The sequence below is a fragment of the Bacillus rossius genome, chromosome 5 (genome assembly GCF_032445375.1).
Source record: "Bacillus rossius redtenbacheri isolate Brsri chromosome 5, Brsri_v3, whole genome shotgun sequence".
Lineage (NCBI taxonomy): Eukaryota > Metazoa > Arthropoda > Insecta > Phasmatodea > Bacillidae > Bacillus > Bacillus rossius.
This window is the reverse complement of record NC_086333.1, coordinates 84490829-84509557: the sequence shown is the minus strand read 5'-3', so window position 1 is coordinate 84509557 and position 18729 is coordinate 84490829. Positions and strand designations below refer to the sequence as shown.

Below are 18729 nucleotides of genomic sequence, written 5' to 3'. Positions count from 1 at the left end.
CCTGTTCGGGTCCGCCCGGGCAACGTCTGTGGTTCTTTCAAGTAACATATTTAAATTAAAGAAAACACAAGTAAACTGCACAACACTGGGGCAAAGACGAATGAAAACAACAAAAAGGTTTACAAATAATATTAAAACGTAGCAATTTTAGGGGTCGCCGCACTGCTTCTAAGCGCCCTCTTGTGGTAGTTCGTGGCGTGCAATTCAAACACACGACTACGTACATGGCGGTACAAATGCCAGGGAAGGGGAGGGGGATGTTGAGGAAACGGAGACTGACTAGGCTCATGGGGCGTAGCCCCGGCTGACGTCAGTATGTATGTATGTATGTGGTCAATTGTCATAGTTTAGCATTTTTTTTCCAGTTACAAATCATAAAAATCAATGAGATATATTTGAAGTTGATATCCTGTATAAAAAGTTACACATTTACGTTTCTGACCAATAAACACTGAAATTTATAAACAATTGTGAAACGTTTAATGCAAGTCCCTACCAATAAATGGTTTAATCCATGCGTGTGGTGAATTGAAGGCAGCATAATACAGTGCACCATAAGGTGTTCCGCGGAACCTGGGGTTCCGTGTCAGGACAAATGTCGTATAAAGCAGGCACAATTATTGTCAAATAATTTTCTTTGAAGAGTTGGGGTTCCGCCAAAAGAAAAGTCAATCATAAGGTTACCTGGCCAAAAAAAAATTGGGAACCTCTGATATAGAGAAAATATTAAAAAAAAAAGAATGGTACTATAAAGTTTTACTTTATTCTGTACATTCTCTTGCTGTTTAATAAGCATCATGAATGTAAAGTGGCTACTGACTGCACATGTTTTGTTTACTGCAGGAAAGTGCCATTATCAACCTGGTAATGAATGATAGAAATCAATATGTTACAAAGAATATAACATAATAAATTGGTAAATTGCCTAACAATCACATGCAACAAATTCTTACCTTTCAAAATAACTTTTTTATTTCACTACACATTGATCATAAACAAACAAGTTTTTCCTCCAGTCCTGTATATGACTCCATGACAACTTTCTTTCTCCTGCAACTCGAGTTCTCGTTTACTGAGTCTTTTACATCATAGATGAACACAATTGCAATAGTCGGTAATTATTGCAACGTCTTTCTCGCAAACACACGCACAAACCACGTGCAAGACGTCCAAGCAATAGCAGAATTTCCGTGTGGTGTGGTAAAGTTTCCAATGAGCATGTTTTTCCAGCACACATTTTAAAAATAATTCTGTACTGGTTATTCGGGTAAATACGGTATATTCCCAAGTGTTGGTGCACGCCAAAGCACAATTATGGATTTTGTACTCTGACACCAGAGTTGGTTTTTCAACTCTCAAGCTGAATTCACAATGCCACCCGCCCAGTCTCTCAATGGATGATCTTCGGCACAACATGCCAGATGAGTACTCCGGTCTCAAAAACAGAGTGCTAGTGAGCCAACCACAGGTCTTCACCACTGCGAACAAGTTATGTCGCACGACGATCACCGAACACTCCATCCCGATGGTTCCACATCAACCGATGTACGAGAAGGTGTTTGGGTTTGGGCCCCGGCAGCAGGAAGCTATACAAGAACAGATTGACGAAATGCTGCGAGATGGGGGTCATCAAGCCCAGCACCTCCCCGTATAACTGTTGAATAGTGATGGCTGGCGAAAAGGATGGCACCCTATTTTTTTGTGTGAAATTCAAACCGATAAATCGTCTCACTATTCCAGCACCGCCACCACTAATAAACATTACTGATGCCCTGGCCAGCCTGGGAGATGATAAGATATGACGACCATTGATCTCAAATCAGGCTACTGGCAGATGCCAGTGAGTCCCGCCGACCGCCCCAAGACTGTTCACAGCACCTGATGGTCAGTATTTTCAGTTCTGCGCCATGCCGCTCGGACTGATGGGACACTCCCATGACTTTCCAGACCATGATGGTCTTGGACGGCTACACTGGCAAGTTTGTCACGTCTTACCTTGATGATGAGATCATCTGGTCACGTATGTGGGAGGGGCCGAGGAGATTGAGTTCCTGGGTCACATCGCGACGGCAGAGAGCTGTCGGCCACGGGCCATGCAGATGGAGCTCAGTGAACTTAAACCGCCGCAGCGCACAAGGAAGCAGCTCCAGGAACTCATTGGGCTGCTGAATTGGCTCCGGTCGTTCGCGACAGTCACTGCCTCGATGACCCACCTGTCCCCGAAGAATAAGTTCCGGTGGACAGCTGCTACGGACGAGGCCTTCCGCCAAGTCAAACAACAATTTCGTAACTGCCACACCTTGTCCCGCCTGAAGCCCGACCGCCCGCTCTTCGTCCAGACTGACACCGGCCGGGATGGGCTCGGTCCTTTACCAGGTGAGTGACGAGAGACAAAAACTCATCGAGTATGCAAGCACCAAGTTCGGCCTAGCTGAGAGGTGCTACCACGTCAATGAGCAGGAGTGCCTCGCGGTAGTCTTGGGCCCTCCAGAGTGCTATCGGCACCACCTTGAGGGCCGTCCGTTCATGCTGTGTACAGACAGCCAGTGCCTGTGCTGGCTTGACTCAACACAGGGTCTTGAAGTCCAAGTTTACTTGTTGGGCCATGATGCTCCAGGGTTTTTTCTTCATCATGTTCTGGAAACCAACTGGCTGACGAGTTGTCCCGACATCTGGACATGGCCATCAAGTTTCACGATGACCAGGGGTGGGAAGAACTTCTTCCTCCGGGACCCAAGTCCGCCATAGACGATCCAGAGCCACAGTTACATACCTTGTAGATATTGCGTGGTTCTCCTGCAATCCCTCCCTAGGTAAAGCCTGCCAACCCTGGCGGAGCTGATAGTGCGAGTACGCGACGAGCAGCACCGCGACCAGGATTGACGAGCTCGCTTGGATGACTGTGGGACACAGGTGGTCCCAAACCACAGTAGTCTGGAATGGCTACTCCAGACGAAGGGCCTTCACTGGAACAGTGAATGGCAGGCATACACATCCGACGCAGCGAGGCCTACCATTCTCTGTTATCTCTATGACCACGTACTAACCAGTCACCCTGGTGCTGAGCGAACACTGCTGGAGGTGAAGCGAATTTTCCATTGGCCGGGCATGGTCACGGATGTCAGGGTGTGTCTACCTTGTCAGCAACGCAAGTCCCACTGCCCAGATGGGGAAGAAAAGCAGTTTTCGCGACGGCCCAACATCTCCTTACATACCCTCGCCATGTGCATTATGGGCCTGTACCTGCATACATCCCGAGGCTGGAGCTTCAGCTTTGTGGTCACAGATGCCTTCGCCTGCTGGGTGCCAGACAGTCGTTTTGGGAGAGGAGAGGGACAGTGCCCTTGCGTGCCACATCCATAAAGCTTTAATATATTCTTTACATAAAATTTAATGTCTAAACAATTCACAATTTTATTAGTTTAATTACCCATGTGGGAAACGACTGACAGAAGGTCTACATTTGTGTGTATTATCTATATGGTAATTTTATATTTGGAAATAACCAATCAAACCAGAGACTGTTTGTCGCTTGTGTGTGCTACTCAATTACCTGGAGCCAGACTTTGTATATATATATTATTAAATACACTCAGTAAGCACTATGTATTAAATCGGCTTTAGGGCCACAAAATATATTAAAAGGCATTCGTAAAATAAGGTACTCTTAAGGAGTCATGCTGAGTCATAAATTTTCATATTCTCCTGGCTCATCTTTAGACTTAGGATAATTTAAATAAATATGACGCCGTCCCCGCTGCCTGTTTTGAAATTCCGCTAAATTATTAGGTTTTGCTGAATTTTGATCTCAAGGGCGGGGTTCCTGGCCTCGTGGCTGCAGGCAGGGACGCGTCGGCAAAGGGCTCCCCGGGCTGTTATGGCCTCCCAGGACACAGTATTAAAAAAAACACACACGTACTTTTAACTGATTTATTATGTCGCACACGTTACACTTCGCTACGTCACAGATGGCACTCTCACGCGACTGGCCGCATCATCGTCGACCTCCACTCAGCTTACACCACCCTCAATTGGCGGTACTTGTTACGGTTGCTCGGTAGCCCGGCGGCTAGTACTTTAAGAGGGGTAGTTACCCGGCGAGATGCGAGACGAATGCTCGGGTGAGCGGCAAGCCCGTTTCTGTACACGTGACCGTTTGTGCGGGACGTAACGTGAAGTACGCTAACGACTGATTATACAAAGTAACTTAACACAGTGACGCCGTCCCCGCTACCTCTGACTATTTAGACGTGATTTTTGTTCAGTTCGTGATCTCAGGGAAGGTTCGGCCTTGTGGCTAGAGGTAGGGGTCAACGCAGTAGGGCCCCCCGAGCTGTTATGGCCACTCGGGACGCCTGAATAATAACACAAAGCTTCTGAAGATAGTTGGTGAATTTAATACAGCACAGCCCAATACATGGTGCTGCCCGTTCTGGACGTAACGGTTTGCCCGACGCGACTAGTCACACGCGCAGCTCACTTCCTTAGTGGCGGCTCACGATTTTTATGCGCGTGAGGGGCTGACTCGTACACGTGATGCGATAGTTACAAAAAATACACTCTGACATGGCACACGATATCTTGACGCACAATACACTACACTATTACCTAACTCTAAATAAACTGGGCTAGCAGCATGTAGGCCCGTGTCTCCGGCGACTCTACGTGGTGTCTAGATGTGTTCCAGGGACTGAATCGTTATTAAGTTTGGTGGCGCACTGCCGTACGACGGTGATACATAAGCCCTGACATGACGAATTACACTTAGGCGAACAACTATTACACTAATACATTACACTTGATAAACTGGGCTAGCAGCACGTAGGCCCGTGACTCCGGCGACTATACGTGGTGTCTAGGTGTGTCCCAGGGACTGAATCGTTATTAAGTTTGATGGCACGTGTCGCCTGCTGGCTGCCCCGTGCGGGCCAAAACTAAGTAGTTTGTAGGCTAGGTTGGGCGTGAAGCGCCGACGTAAAACCACATAATCTCCCCACAGTACTTACGTATGACGTAGAACACTTATCTCGGAGCACTGATTGAATTAAGTTAAGTACCTCATGGTAAATTTAGGCCGACCGCGAAACTGTACAAAAAGGTTGAAAAGGAATTACACTATTGAAAACTACATGTCGGTGAATGCAAAGGTTGAAGGTTCCGCGTTGCGCGCAGGCTGCCGGCCTGGGTGAGCTCTCGAAGGACACTGCCTGTGTCGCCGCGCGCGACCCCCCTCCCCCGCCAGCCCTCCCGCGGAAACGTGTGAATTTCGCGGGAAACTGAACCGGCCAGGTTCGGGACAAATCGCACAGTGAAACATGATTTTGCAAAGACTGAATTATTAATTAATGGAAAATAATGTTTAATAAAACCTGTGGAAAACATAATTAAAATAATTTGTTGTAGTGCGGCGGAGGGACATGCCACACCCGGCCGGATCCTTCCGCCGGTGCAGCACTCGTTGCATGGTGTTCGCCTCGTCGCACGCACTGCACTTTGCTGCGCGCACGAGCGCGTTCGGTGCACACGTTTTTACGAGACGTTGATGAGGCATAGCGGTCTATGCGACAGAGGAGCATTGGCGGTCGGCGTCAACAGAAACAATACACTATAGTCACTAGGGGTTGGTCCCGGGTTCGGGCCGAGTTCACGTGTCCCACTCAGGTGGTCACACAATGGCGGCTACTCCGCGTGGTGGCGAGGGCCACGTTATGCTGGGCACTGGCACGGCGGAATCCGGCGGGATATCGCGTCCGTGACCGTTGCACATCCCAGTTGATGAATCGTCCGTAAACTTAGTCTCACGTTTGGCACAGTGCCGCCCCGCGTGGGCGATGAACTAATTCCCCGTGGGGAGTTTCAATAGCGTGAGGCGCAGGTGCCACGGCGGGTCACCTAAATAATTTACGTAGCACAAGAAAGATCCGGTGGCGAGTCACACATTATATCGAAAGACTGCACGAAATATCGTACGGCCGGTTAGGGCCGACCGGGGAGCAGTTGAAACGGTTTGACTATAATTACCTATTGCTGTTAATGGTGAGGTTGGCGCGAAAGATGAATGCTCCCCGTGCGCGGGGATGCCGGCCCTGGCGAGTGCTGGATGGCGACTGGCTAACCTCCCTGGCCACCGGGGCCAGGGAGGGGGAAAATTCCGCGGGAAACTGTTGCCGTCACCCGACCTCTGTGAAAGGTCCGGGGGGTACCTGACGGGCGCTACGGACGTCGCGATGCTCTTGTTGTCCGGAGGGGCGCCAGGCTAGCAGGCTGCTAGGCTGTTGGTGTGGGGTCGTGGGCATAGGCGTGCGCAGGACTTCAGTATTGGTGGTGCCAGATTACACAACAGCCCTGTCATTCACGGACCCCGAGCCAAAAGCGGAGGAGGGGGGGTGGTCCGGGGGTCCTCCCCCGGAAAAATTTGGATTTTAAAGCGCAAAATGGTGCTATTTAAGGTGTTCCCGAACAAAAACATTAAATACACAGATGTAAAAATTTTTAATTTTTTTTATGACAAATTATGGCTTTGAACGTTATAATTAATCACCAGCAAATCTACTAAACTATTTACAGTTTTAAGCTTTGTTGAGCCATAAAGTAAATTGCACAAATTGTTTGCACGGAATTCATGCTGGTGGCTTTGAAAAACCGTACTTATATGTTTTCTGAAGACGCCAAATAAATGCTAGAAAAAAATATTCTCAAATGTTATGTTTTAAACTCAACAAATGAAGGGAGTTTTTGTAATATACCTAAAATATGTAAAATATTAAAATAATAAAAGTACACAAATAAGAGTGGGCAAAAGTTTTAACTTTTGGAATACAACAAAAATGTTTTTTCGGCGACTGCATATAAGTCATTGAGTAAGCCTATCCTTTTAACTAACTAAACTCTCTCTTTTTTTAAATAAACCCTGGCGGACGGCGGCTATTATTCCGTGCGCCTGCCCAGTGGAGTGAACAGTGTACACCGAGCGCGCATTCTATGTAATTCAAGGAGAACTAGGAGAAGTATTTACATTTCAGAAGTTTCGTAGCCGCGGCCTGCGTGTACAACACAAGTAATTGCACCTGGCTTGTTTCCGTGTGTATAGTTAGTTCGATTGATAATTGATATACTGATAGTGTTATGAACACCTATCTGTAACTCGACACGATTGGAAAACATATTTTTTTTGGAAATAATACGGATTTTTGTAAGTATGTACTATTTCTGCTTGTAAAAAACAAAATAACGTTAACCCTAATGGTGGTGCCAAGGCACCTGTGGCACCTACCGTGCGCACGCCTATGGTCGTGGGTACTCTGCCCCCGCGTGCCCCGCCAGGTACATGGCTTGAATCTACCCTGAAGGGCTCTCCCTTGACTGTGAAGGCCGCTCGGCCGTGTGGAGGACGGGAGACTCGGGAAAATTAGTGTACATGAGTTGGTGAGAATTACCTTTAATCTAGTCCCGCTACAAAACACTCTCACCAACACTTGGCGATGTCTAGCCGTTACACAATTAACACAGAAAAAACATAACACTACGCGACACTAATGGTTACCACGGCAGTCTCGCGGGACGTGGGTCGATGCTCGCTGGAGACGGCCAGCGCCGAACATTAACGGGTACAGGGGGGGGCTCTATGAACGGGCTCCTAAATTCGGCGAAACACGTGAGTGATACGATCTGCAGCGCGGTATCACGATGAAGACGGTCGGGATAGGCCCGGTTCCGTAAAATACGCGCCGAGTCGACGTGGGCAGCTATGAATTAATAAGAGGTTTGAATTTAAATATTTAGTATAGAATAAAATAACCACAGAAAGAAAACTTGGATGCTGCTCACGGACACACGTCTGTTCCCGGCGCGGAGTGGTTCGAGACTGCCGGACATGGCCGCCTCGCAAAGAAGTGAAACTTTCTCTTCTTTGTGAGTCGGCGTCAAAAAACTTATATTAACTTAATTTGCTCTATTATAAGCTAAAAACACGTTCCAGGTGCTCAATTAAAAGGTAGCACCTGGTAATTGTGTGCTTAAGGCTTAACAACTGTTTTATAGTAGTATTTAATTATTTGAATTGTGGCATAAAGTTGGCGACTGTAAATTTATCAACATATTGTCTCACTGTGAGCTATTTTAGTTGGATTTCTTCTAATCTGACACGATCATAGTATCGGGCATTTTAATTAAGGCCAGTGGCTGCGGTGACTGTTAATGAGGTTTGTTGTCTATTGGGGTCACGCCCGGGGCGCTCGCCTGACTCAATCTGGCTGGGCAAGGGGCGCGCTCCGAAAACGGGATACGGTACTGGCGTTGCGGAGCACGGGCTTAAAGGCCATGGTCGGTACGACGTCACTGTGAAGCGCGGGAAGATGATTTCGGCCAGTGTTGTGAACGATATTGGTTTACAAAATGATTATTTAATTAACATTAATTATTGGCTATTTTACAAGTTTTAGTTTTTGCTTGTTTTATCGAATACATGAACAGATTACTTGGTTGCGCAGTGCCACACCCGGCCGGGCGCTTTGCACACGTAGGAGGCCGTGACTGACGTCACGCCGTTCGGGGCACTGCACTACGTTGCACGCACGGGCGTGTTGGTGGCACGGCACTGATCAGGTGTTGAGGACACATAACGGCCTGTGCTCTCAGAGGGAGCACTGATTGCGGCGTCAAATATTTTAGGTTTTTTTTTTTTTCTGTAGCCTGTTACAGCCTATCGAAATTTTATCCCAGTATTGTACTCTCCTACTTAATTTTGTCTCCGGCCGTTTTATCCACGGGCTCCCACATCACTCAGGTCCTGTTTAAGCTGTCGCCTCATGTCTCCTCGCTTCTCTGCACGTACGCGAGTGAAATTTCGCACCCCTTCAGTGCCCCGCGCACGTCCTGCCACTCGCTACCATAGCTTCGGTCAGCCCTCCTAGGCACACCTGTTGCTCAAGCTACAGTTGGCCGAAGCAACTTTGGTCAGGTTCACTGGCACAGGTTACGGTCGGTCCTGACACGCCTCGGGAGTCCTGTAGGCAGCCTTTCCCACTACGCAGCATTACCCCCCCTTTCTTTTTCCACTCTGTCCATTCAGATCCTTCCATCTGGATAAACTACCTCCCCGTGCTATAACAGACCCCAGGCTGGCGAACGGACAGCTTGTTCCATCTCCGGGCGGCACGGCGAACTAAATTACTTTCTTTTAGGCGTCGGAGCGAGCTTTCTGGCGGCCGCGACCCAACTTAATCTAAGTTACTTTCCCCCCCGACAGAGCTCGCACCAGTGGGCTCCATAGGGTACAAGCTATCGCTAGTTCCCCCCCCCCCCCCCTGGGTCTCTTGTGTACCAACACAGAGTCAGTTCCTGATGTCCCCAACAGAGCGCTCTGCTTTGCACCTCTGAGGCCCCTTTAAGTTAGGCCGGGTTTATTTTAGCCAATCAGAGGCCATTTCTCATACTCCCTAAGACTCCGGGCCTCTCGCTCAAACTTAACCACATGTCACCTGGAAGAGAGAGGGATTCTTCCTTCGGCGGTCAACACGATAGCGTCTCGCGCCGGAGCTTCATCGCTTGTCCTGATCAGGTGTTGAGGACACATAACGGCCTGTGCGATCAAAGGGAGCACATACAGGCGGCATCAATGTATGTGTGTGTGTGTGTGTGTGAAAGCTAAAATATCTTGAAAAACATCAAATAAGCTCCAAGCAATACATGAAGATATATTTTTTTAATTATTACTGAATTATCTTTCTGATACACATCACGCAATATAAACTAAAATATGAACGATATTGCTATAATAACAGTCTTTTGAAGGGTATTGAAATTATTTTACAGGGCTTAACTTAATAAAATTATTTTAAAACCTTTGTATTACTAAACAGATAATTGGTACCTGAAACAAAACATGAGACTTCTGACAAAAAAAAATGGAAAATTATATTTTGACCATAATATTTAATTAGGAGTATTTATAATCATAAACATAATCGTTTTGTTATCGGTCTACAGAAGAAGATAAAAACAGCCGGGTAGGCTGAAGCTGAATTCTTTGGGCGTATTCGGGCATATTCCGACTCCTTTTGCATTTTAGGCTTCCCGATGGAACTTGTCATGAGTTGCACTATCCTATTACTACTCATTCTAAGTGACCTATCAGCTGGCTGATCTGTTCATCTGTTTACGGACGTTTGAGCTGAAGGACATTTTGTTATTTACGTAAAAATTCTGTAATGTTCTTAGAAACAGTTAAATCATTGCTATAATTTATATGTAATATACAGCTGTACGATTTGAGGAAATAAATATATTGTAAACCTACTTTTGTAAAACACATCGAGGATTTGCAACAGGTATGTTGTAACAAAATAAGTAGCTTTTGTTATGTATTCTGTAACCTCTAATTAATAATCACTCAATTTTATATAAGTATAGTTTTTGTTTATCATAATTCTTTAAGCGATAGCTCGTCTGATTTTGCTGTCCTAAAACATTGTAACAGGCAGTAATATAGAAACCTAAATGGGAAGATTTATTTAAAAATTCCATGGAGTGGGGAGCAGTTTTCCTTTGAGATTAGGACTTCTCGGAAAGGAAGGCTTCCATTGGTTCCCAATTGACATGTGACAGTTTAGATGGCCTGAGGGAACCGAGGATGAAACTTTGCGAACCTCTTTAACCACTCGGATCCATGTTGCCAGCCAAGGAAAATGTCAACACATCCAAGCCAGATTATTGGCCGCTGGAAACTACCCATGAAAATATTGGCTATCAGCTGATTTTGGCTTGTGTTCATCAGGTGTGTGTCCGTGGAGTAGAAGGCTGAAGTGTGGGGCATGTGGGCTCACTGTGAGTCATCGAGAGTTGCGAGGTTTCCCAGAGGAGAGTTCTGGCGAGGGAGAAGCGAGGCTCGGCCGCTGGCACTACGTGGAGGATCCGGGACAGGCGGTCAGGAGAGGGGGTAGGACTTGAGGCGGGCGGGGAGCTGACGTCTCGGAGGGAGTAGAGCACGTGATTATCTAGGAGATACAATAATCTGGCAATGATTTATTTACTTCTCGATGTTTCATCTGATCGTACTGTAAAACTGCAGAGCTGTAATTGTATTTTTTATTACCCGAGGCAGAATTATTTTCCAGTTACATGTTCATGGAAGGATAATTTTCTGCCATGTTAAGTACGTTGATGAATACGATTGCAGTTAAGAGAAGATTAACTATTTAATGGTCCTTTTATATTTCGTAGTTATTGGTGATTGTTTGGTTTCATTCATATATATTTTTCAGAGGTTAGATTTTTTCATTTTTTACTGATTCTTGTCACAAAAAAATTTTTCTTTGGTCAACTCAGCTGTGTTATTAAATACGTATTGAACATGTGGTATGTTATTAATGTATCAAACCTAACCTAACAAACCAATAAAGCATTAAATAGAAGTAAAATGTTTTAAATATCGCAATGGCAATATTCAGCTATTAAAAAATGAACTGTCATATTTTTGCCGACTTATTGTTTCTGTGGACTCGCAGTGAAACGAACTGGAGGACAAGGCGGTAGAGGCAGCAGGGTCTTGAATAAGGCACAGTTCACGCGGCGTTGGTGTCGAGGGTGGCGGGCCTGTTGCAGAGCGGCCAGCATGCTGCACCTGGAGCGGGTCCCGGACCAGGTGGGCTACCTGGTGCTGACGGAGGACGGGGCCGTGGTGGCGGTGAGTGCCCCCTCCAGAGCCTCGCCGATGTCGCGACAGCCCTCGGGCACACGTGTCAGCTCTTCCTACTGCAGGGTTGTGTGGTGAGGTGGTACCTCCACGATCCGTTCACTGCTTCACCATCCGCAACTCACTAACACAGAGTGTTTAAAACTACCCTAAGTTTTTATGATTATTTCTTTAATGTAAAATGTAAAAAAAAAAAAAAAGTAAAAGAAGTTTGGCATGAGTTATAAATTGAGGATGTCCACAGGGCACAATAGTCCTGAAGTCACGAGAAAGTAAAGAAAATGGACTGGTCTCAAAAGTGACAAAAAAATCCAAATAGCACTCTTCTGCTAACTTACATTTTGTTACCTGCGACAGAAGAAGGTGTATGCTTTTAGGGTGAGAGGTTGTTTGTGTGTGCAAAAAATGAATGTTCGTGTTTACATCCAAAATGGTTGGACCGATTTAAATACGGCTTTCTGTAAAAGGTTTGTGATTCATCTGCGATGGTTCGTAGATAAAGTTTATGGTGTTAACTCGCCAGCGGGTGCCATAATAAACATTTTATATATAAAATTTGATGTTGGTATGTATGACATTGATAAATTCTGACTCCGTTTGACCGATTGCCATAACAATTGGCACATCGAAGTGTTTTTTCTTGGAGAAGGTTTTTTTGTAACTCTGCTAGATGGCGCTGCAGCGCGTCGACTTGTAAACAGTTCAACTGATCGCCATGGGTAAACAAATAATCATATGTCATAGGCATACAAAGAGTACCTAATTGTGTGTTATTTCACACTGTCATGTAGAGAGCTATCCATTTTGCTTTAACTCGCGTACATTATATCACCCAGTGTTCAGCCCAAGCAATGCCAGTTACTGCAGCTAGTTTATTATTACGTTGTTCATACAATTATTTATTCTTACACAAAAATATAAAACAGTTGCAGTTTGCGATATTTTAAAATATATCGCAATTCAAAAATCACTTTCGACAAAAAGGTGCAGTCTGCCACCGGAGGCAGGCCCTGAGGAAAGTGTTTCAGATTAAATACGGATGAAAACCAAATTACCGGGTCAGCGATGGCAATGGATGAAGTCCCCCGGGTGCCGACGCGTCCTGTCTCGGCCGGTGATGTAAGACTGGGCGGCAGAGCATCATGGCGTCCCCTCGCCAAACAAACAACTGTTACACTCATTTCAGTTTGTGCCGTGGGTGCTTTAAACCACATCCTTCATGCCCTCGTTATTAATTAATATACAGGAATTTGGCTTATAAAATTGAAAATATTGCCCAGTTCAGCCAAGTCTCTGTTAAATATTTTAGAATTACTTAAATTGCGTTGTAAGGGCACTTCAAGCTAGTCTGCTGAAAAAAACCCCTTGGGTATCAAAAAAGGAATAAATTTAATCATTTACTTATTTGGTTGAAAAGGGGTACGCACACTGCATGATGGATCTGTGACGGGCTGTGTGACGCCGGTGTGACGCTGGTGTGACGCCGGTGAGGACGGGTGAGAGTTGGGCTCAGGGGGGCGAAGCCCAGGTCGACTTCAATGCCTCTATAACGTATTTGGCTTAAAATATTTGTACTCAGGAGCGCAAAAGGTATTTCACAAAATAATTAACCCCTATTCTATGTTGAGCAAAAATGAATCAATTTTACTAATTTTAATTAAATCCCAGATCTTAGTAAATAAAAAAAAATTGGCAAAGAAAATTCATTTACTATATGCTTTCTTAAAAAAGTACCAAAACTACCAATCTTAAGTTGTTACAAATAAATACTTTCAAAAATCACTACACTGATTTCAATATTTTTTTACAAAATTTAAATATTTTCTTCTTATATTTCTATTTTAAATAGGAAATATGCTGGGACAGTTATACTCACAGTGCCACACGAGGCATACTTTTGCAAGTGTATACTCGCTACTTGAACAATCATATTCTTCTTGACACTTTAATGATCAGCTCAAGTGTTTAAATAATTTATAGTTTTCCTTTTTTAAGATATGGTTCAAAATAATAGCTGACATGCAAGCACCCTAGCCCCTCGTCGGGCAGACTGCCTGTGTGTGGAATACTGATGTAGTGCACTTCAAATCCTAAATCATGTAACAGTGTTGTACAACATGTCCATGCTCAGCTCTGCCGTCCTCCCTGAAGCCTCCCCCTTCTATGCCCGCCCACGTGCGAGTGAGCGTCTGTGCTAGTCCGGCACCGCAAGAGCTGCCACGTCCCCTGTAGTATTAGTGTTAGTCCACACCCCTGAGTGTTGTGGTTCCAGGGTAAAGGTTAAGGACAGAGTTGGACCATGCAGCACCTGTTGGACACACCGTGCCCAGAGGGATATGTGTTTATGAAACTTTATAAAGACTGCCATGATTTAAGTAAAGGTTAAAATTGTTCCGATGTGTTTTTTAAAACGACACGTATATTTTATTTTACCTTCGGCTCAATTTCGAATATGATGACATGACGGTCAGTTGGAGGTCACGACACCGCGTCTCAGGGCCAGTCCATCGTATTCGCCTCTCGGAGCCGCACCTCGTCGCCCCAACCTCCTATCTCTCGGTGAACTGATCTGTTGGCGTCCGGCGAGGGGGGAGGCTGAGTGGGGAGCGTGATGAGCCAGGATGAGGCACTTGTGTGTGCTGCAGTCTGGCGGGGAGCTGGAGAACAACGAGCGGGTCGCCAACGTCATCACGGGTCTCGTGTCCCTGACCAGCTGCGTGGACCCGGCCGCCTTCCCCGCCGACGAGGCCTTCAAGAGGATCTCAGGTGCGTGGCACGGTCACGCACGGAGGCCTTCACACTTGGTACTTTTGTGGTCCGTTTCGAGTGACACATTTTCACTGGAAAGGAAAGAAAGGAAACAATTTTCCATGAATTGGCTGTCAGAGTAACATTCTTAATCTTTGGGGATTTATCCACGGGGATTGTGTTAAGTTAGTGCTAGTGCCTACTATGAGACAGTTAAAAGCACGGAGACGCAGAGTGCCGGCGGAGTGGAGCGGAGGGGAGTGCTGACAGAGGGTGGACGTGGCTTGCTGTGTTGCGTGACTCACGGCAGTGAGACGCAGCGTGCCGGTGGAGTGGAGAGGATAACGGACAGAGGCTCGTGGGTTGCAGTGACGTACGAGGACCACAGCTACGTGGTGTGCCTGTCCAACAAGAGGCTGCTGGTGGTGAAACGCAGGTGCGTGCAGAGCCGGCCGGACGCGGCCGTGGCGTAGGACGTGCGTGTCGCCGCCTGCCAGCTGGCGCAGCTGGTGCGCTGCCTGCTGTGCCTGCTGGGCGTGGCCTGGACACGCCTCTCAGGCGGCGACGTGCTGCTGTGACTGGCGCAGTATCACCCCACAGGGGCTCCACGTTCTCGATGATCAGGATTGTAGCTATTGGTCAGGGGAATTATGTGAATTCACTTGAAACCTTGTAAAGTGTGGCAGATTCGGGAGGAAAATGTCATGCTCCATTCGGCCATCACACATGATATGTCAGAATTTTTTTTTTAGATGGTAAGTGCTTAATCATACTCACTATAAAAAGATGTGAGCAAGATCCTGTTGGATATATAGTAACTAGGCCATCTGTGGCACTGGTGAAGCCTGGATTGTCATCATTTATTTCAGAAAATTGCATATTTGGTAAATTATTTTCATATAATTAGTGGAACAAATCTAAAATGATCATCAGGATAGCCAGGGGAGAGTTATTATACATTAGTGTGGTCGCCCTGCCTGTGCTGCGGACGTACCAGACTCGGCTGGTGTGTGTTTGTATCTCCACGTGACTGCGTGGGAACGTAAAAGCACTCAATGCAAACATGATTTTTTTTTGTATTCAATGAGCTATATTTTACAATTTAATTTAATTTCAACCATCTACTGAAGTTCTGTGGAATCTGCTTTGTCTGGGAAGAGGTTGCTGCGTGATTGGCTTGAGTCTTTTGAAAATCAGCGGCTACGTGCCTCCTGGGCCAATCAGGAAGCTCTGCTGATTCTCTGTAACTGCGGTGGTTGCATGCGCCATGAGTCAGGGCATTCAGGTTGACTTCTCTGCTGTTTGCGATGGAGTGGTGTTGAGATGTCTGCAGATACAAGAGTCAGCTCGACAGCCATGTTGCTTGAACTCACAAGAAAACTGAATCCATATTTCTAGTTGGCGGAAGGTTGATTCAACATCCTATTAAAATCTTTTGTTGTATTTTTGTATGTAAATTAATGCTTAACTTTCTATGTATGTTTCCACATTGACAGAAATTCTGTTGCCTTCCTGTGGGAATCCTTCCAGATGAATTACTGACTCCTTTCATATGATGACTACAACATTGTTATGATATTTACAACCCTCATGGTCTAAGAGTGCCATCAAATCAGTGGTATTGTACCTCAAGTCCTCTTAGAGTTCTCGCAGTTGCAAATAATCTTATAAAGTCACATTGGGCACTAACTAGGAAATAATCCTGAAATTTTAAACATTACATACCAGTCAAAGTGTCATTTAAATGGAAAATTAAAATTTTTAAAGGTTTTAAGTATTAATATGTGTATTGTATAAAATTTACAGTACTCATACCATCATGTAGGTAGTGGGAATTCACATTTCCTGAAAGCTTTGAAATATAGAAGTTTATAATCATCTACAAAACTCTCAAAATTAAAAAAAAAAATTCTAATTTTACATTCATTTTAAGTTTGCATTGCTTTTAATTTACCATATTTCTGTATAATTTTGTGAAGGTCATCTGTGTTAGTATGTGAGACTTAAGCTCTTATTAGATCTACTTCTGTCAAGCATCCACTCCCTTGCTTCTTATTACAGGCTTGCTGTAAATATTGAAGCTCTGAACAAATAATTTGGATCCAATTTAATCCTAAGCTGTCGTTCTTTGAGCCACTAAGTTGGTCAGAAACTTTACTTATTTAACTACGTAAAAAAGTTTACATTCTTTGCACTGTAAAATATTTTTCACTTGTGAAGCTATTGTTATTATATTGTTGATTCGATGTTGGATTATATTTTAAGAAGCAAGTATTGTTGACTAGTTTATACATTTTGTCTTCCTTAAAAAGATAAATGGTTTGGTATGATGGAATGAATCATGAACAGCCTAGTTGTTGATTGTTGATAATGATAATGTATGTTACCTGACTTGATAATCTGTACTGATGCCTATGTAATCAATAATAAACATACATTTAGGTAATGTTTTCTTTTGTTATTAATGTTCGATGTAGACATGTCTCTCCCAATCATTAGCTGCTGTGTCAGTGAGTGTCATCTCGAACCTTTCTTTTCCTTCAATTCCTAGCACGTGCCACGTCTCCTTGGCTGGTGCTGTGGTGCTGTGGTGCTGTGGTGCTGACCGCCACCCCTGGCCCAGTCATGCCATTTTGAATGTTTGTAGTTCCCGATGGGATCACACTGGGACTAGTGTCACAACGGAATGAATGGGGAGTCATTGTTACGGCATGATGCCACGCTAGACTCGCGAACTGGGGCGTCAGTCTTGCCTGAATGTGTTTTGGCCATTTGGTTTGAAATGGCAAGGGTTGCTGCTCAGGTCCAGCTCTCTGCAAACACTCGGCCAGTGTCTGTAAGTCCGGTCGCTCGCGTCTCTGTGCTGACCGCGTGGGTGATGGTGGTGGGTCAAGGCCTCCCTTTCGGCCTGTCAGGTGGCGGGACCTGTAGCCTCGTCGTGTGACTCTCGCTCACAACTCGTCCTCCGCCAGCGTCGGGCCTGCTTGCTGTAGCCTCCGAGCACTGCGGACTGCCAGGCGCTACCGCTAGTGTTGATTGCTGGGGAGTTGCGTTATCTGATCTGCTACGCCCACGAGCCGGAGCTGGCAAGATGGCGGAGTCGTGTGTGTGTGAGCATGCACCTGCATTTGTTTGCGTTTCTGGACATCGGGAAACGTACCAGAAATATTGGTGTATCACAAATGTATATATTTTTTAGATTTAAATAATTTTAATATGAAATAAACACAACTTTAATGAGAATTCATGGTTGAACTAGCTTCTTTCAGTTTTTGAGGTAACAGCTCAAGGTTGTAGGTTGTGTGCGCGTGTAGCATAACGGTAAAGTGCAAGGTCCAATGAACAAAACATGAAGGCCAAGACATTTGTAGACCCTGTCATCGCATTTTTATTTAGTTTTGTATATACTTCATTGTTATGTTATATATACTTTACCTTATGCAATATGTAATTAATAGTATTTTTCTTCAATTGTTCTAAAAACTTTTAATGCATATTTATGCCCATTTATTCTGTTATATTATCTAGTTAGGTGTACAAAAAATTTTAAATATTGATTAAAAAAAAAAAGTAATTTAAAAATTATATAATTACATCAACTTTTTAACGGAAATAAATTTACAAGAAAGTGAATGTCCGTACATTATTGATATTCAAACAGACAATTAATAGGAATGCGAGGTGGTTTTTCTTTAACTTAGGATTTTAGGTTAGGAAGAGGACTTATTTTATCTTTAACTTTGCTTGTTTCTAAGTTATTTCTTAAAAAAAATGGTTTAGTACTCAAAAAGGTTAATTAGTTATACAACACAGTAATAAACTAACACAAAATAAGAAAATAACATATTAAAAATGCATGACTCATCAATATGAACTAGGTATTAAGATGACTACTTCAATTACTGTGGCCGTAGACACACTGAAAATTAAATGCATGTTATTTTACGACTGCGTATATATCGCAATCAAATGTAAATGCTCTTTTATACTTCTTAAAATAATCTTAGATGAATACATTTCTAAATTAGCCCATCAAGAAGGAAAATTTCATCTCATTTAGTCTAGAGCTGATCAGAAATATATTTCACTTGAAAACACATAAGTTGCATTATTTTTTTCAAGTAACGTGTTGAAGGAAATTATATATAAAAAAAATTCAATTCTGCTGGTAATATTCTTTTAGAATCAATGGCTTATAATTTTTGTGTATTTTCAGTATTTGGTTAAATTTACAGCCACTATACATCAGATTTACCAAGGGGAAAAACTAAACTTATTAAAAAATTAAT

The 18729-nt window shown here is 44.4% G+C and overlaps 2 protein-coding genes across 2 annotated transcripts; both read left to right on the top strand.

Annotated features, from left to right (window-relative positions):
- The first annotated feature begins 2093 nt into the window (after nucleotides 1–2093).
- Nucleotides 2094–10947, top strand: LOC134532333 (uncharacterized). Its single transcript, XM_063368754.1, has 2 exons — nucleotides 2094–2376; nucleotides 10856–10947. The coding sequence occupies exons 1-2, from the start codon at nucleotides 2094–2096 to the stop codon at nucleotides 10945–10947; spliced, it is 375 nt and encodes a 124-aa protein (XP_063224824.1).
- Nucleotides 10107–16886, top strand: LOC134532173 (ragulator complex protein LAMTOR4 homolog). Its single transcript, XM_063368557.1, has 4 exons — nucleotides 10107–10328; nucleotides 11602–11683; nucleotides 14338–14458; nucleotides 14810–16886. The coding sequence occupies exons 2-4, from the start codon at nucleotides 11612–11614 to the stop codon at nucleotides 14911–14913; spliced, it is 297 nt and encodes a 98-aa protein (XP_063224627.1). The 5' UTR covers nucleotides 10107–10328; nucleotides 11602–11611; the 3' UTR covers nucleotides 14914–16886.
- Nucleotides 16887–18729: the final 1843 nt, after the last annotated feature.

Excerpts from the sequence above, each read along its gene's own strand:
- LOC134532333 (XM_063368754.1), top strand. The coding sequence starts at position 2,094 with ATGCAGATGGAGCTCAGTGAACTTAAACCGCCGCAGCGCACAAGGAAG. Across the intron at positions 2,377-10,855 it reads TGGGCTCGGTCCTTTACCAG|AGGAGAGTTCTGGCGAGGGA; the intron begins GTGAGTGACGAG and ends GAGGTTTCCCAG.
- LOC134532173 (XM_063368557.1), top strand. The coding sequence starts at position 11,612 with ATGCTGCACCTGGAGCGGGTCCCGGACCAGGTGGGCTACCTGGTGCTG. Across the intron at positions 11,684-14,337 it reads AGGACGGGGCCGTGGTGGCG|TCTGGCGGGGAGCTGGAGAA; the intron begins GTGAGTGCCCCC and ends TGTGTGCTGCAG. Across the intron at positions 14,459-14,809 it reads GGCCTTCAAGAGGATCTCAG|TGACGTACGAGGACCACAGC; the intron begins GTGCGTGGCACG and ends CGTGGGTTGCAG.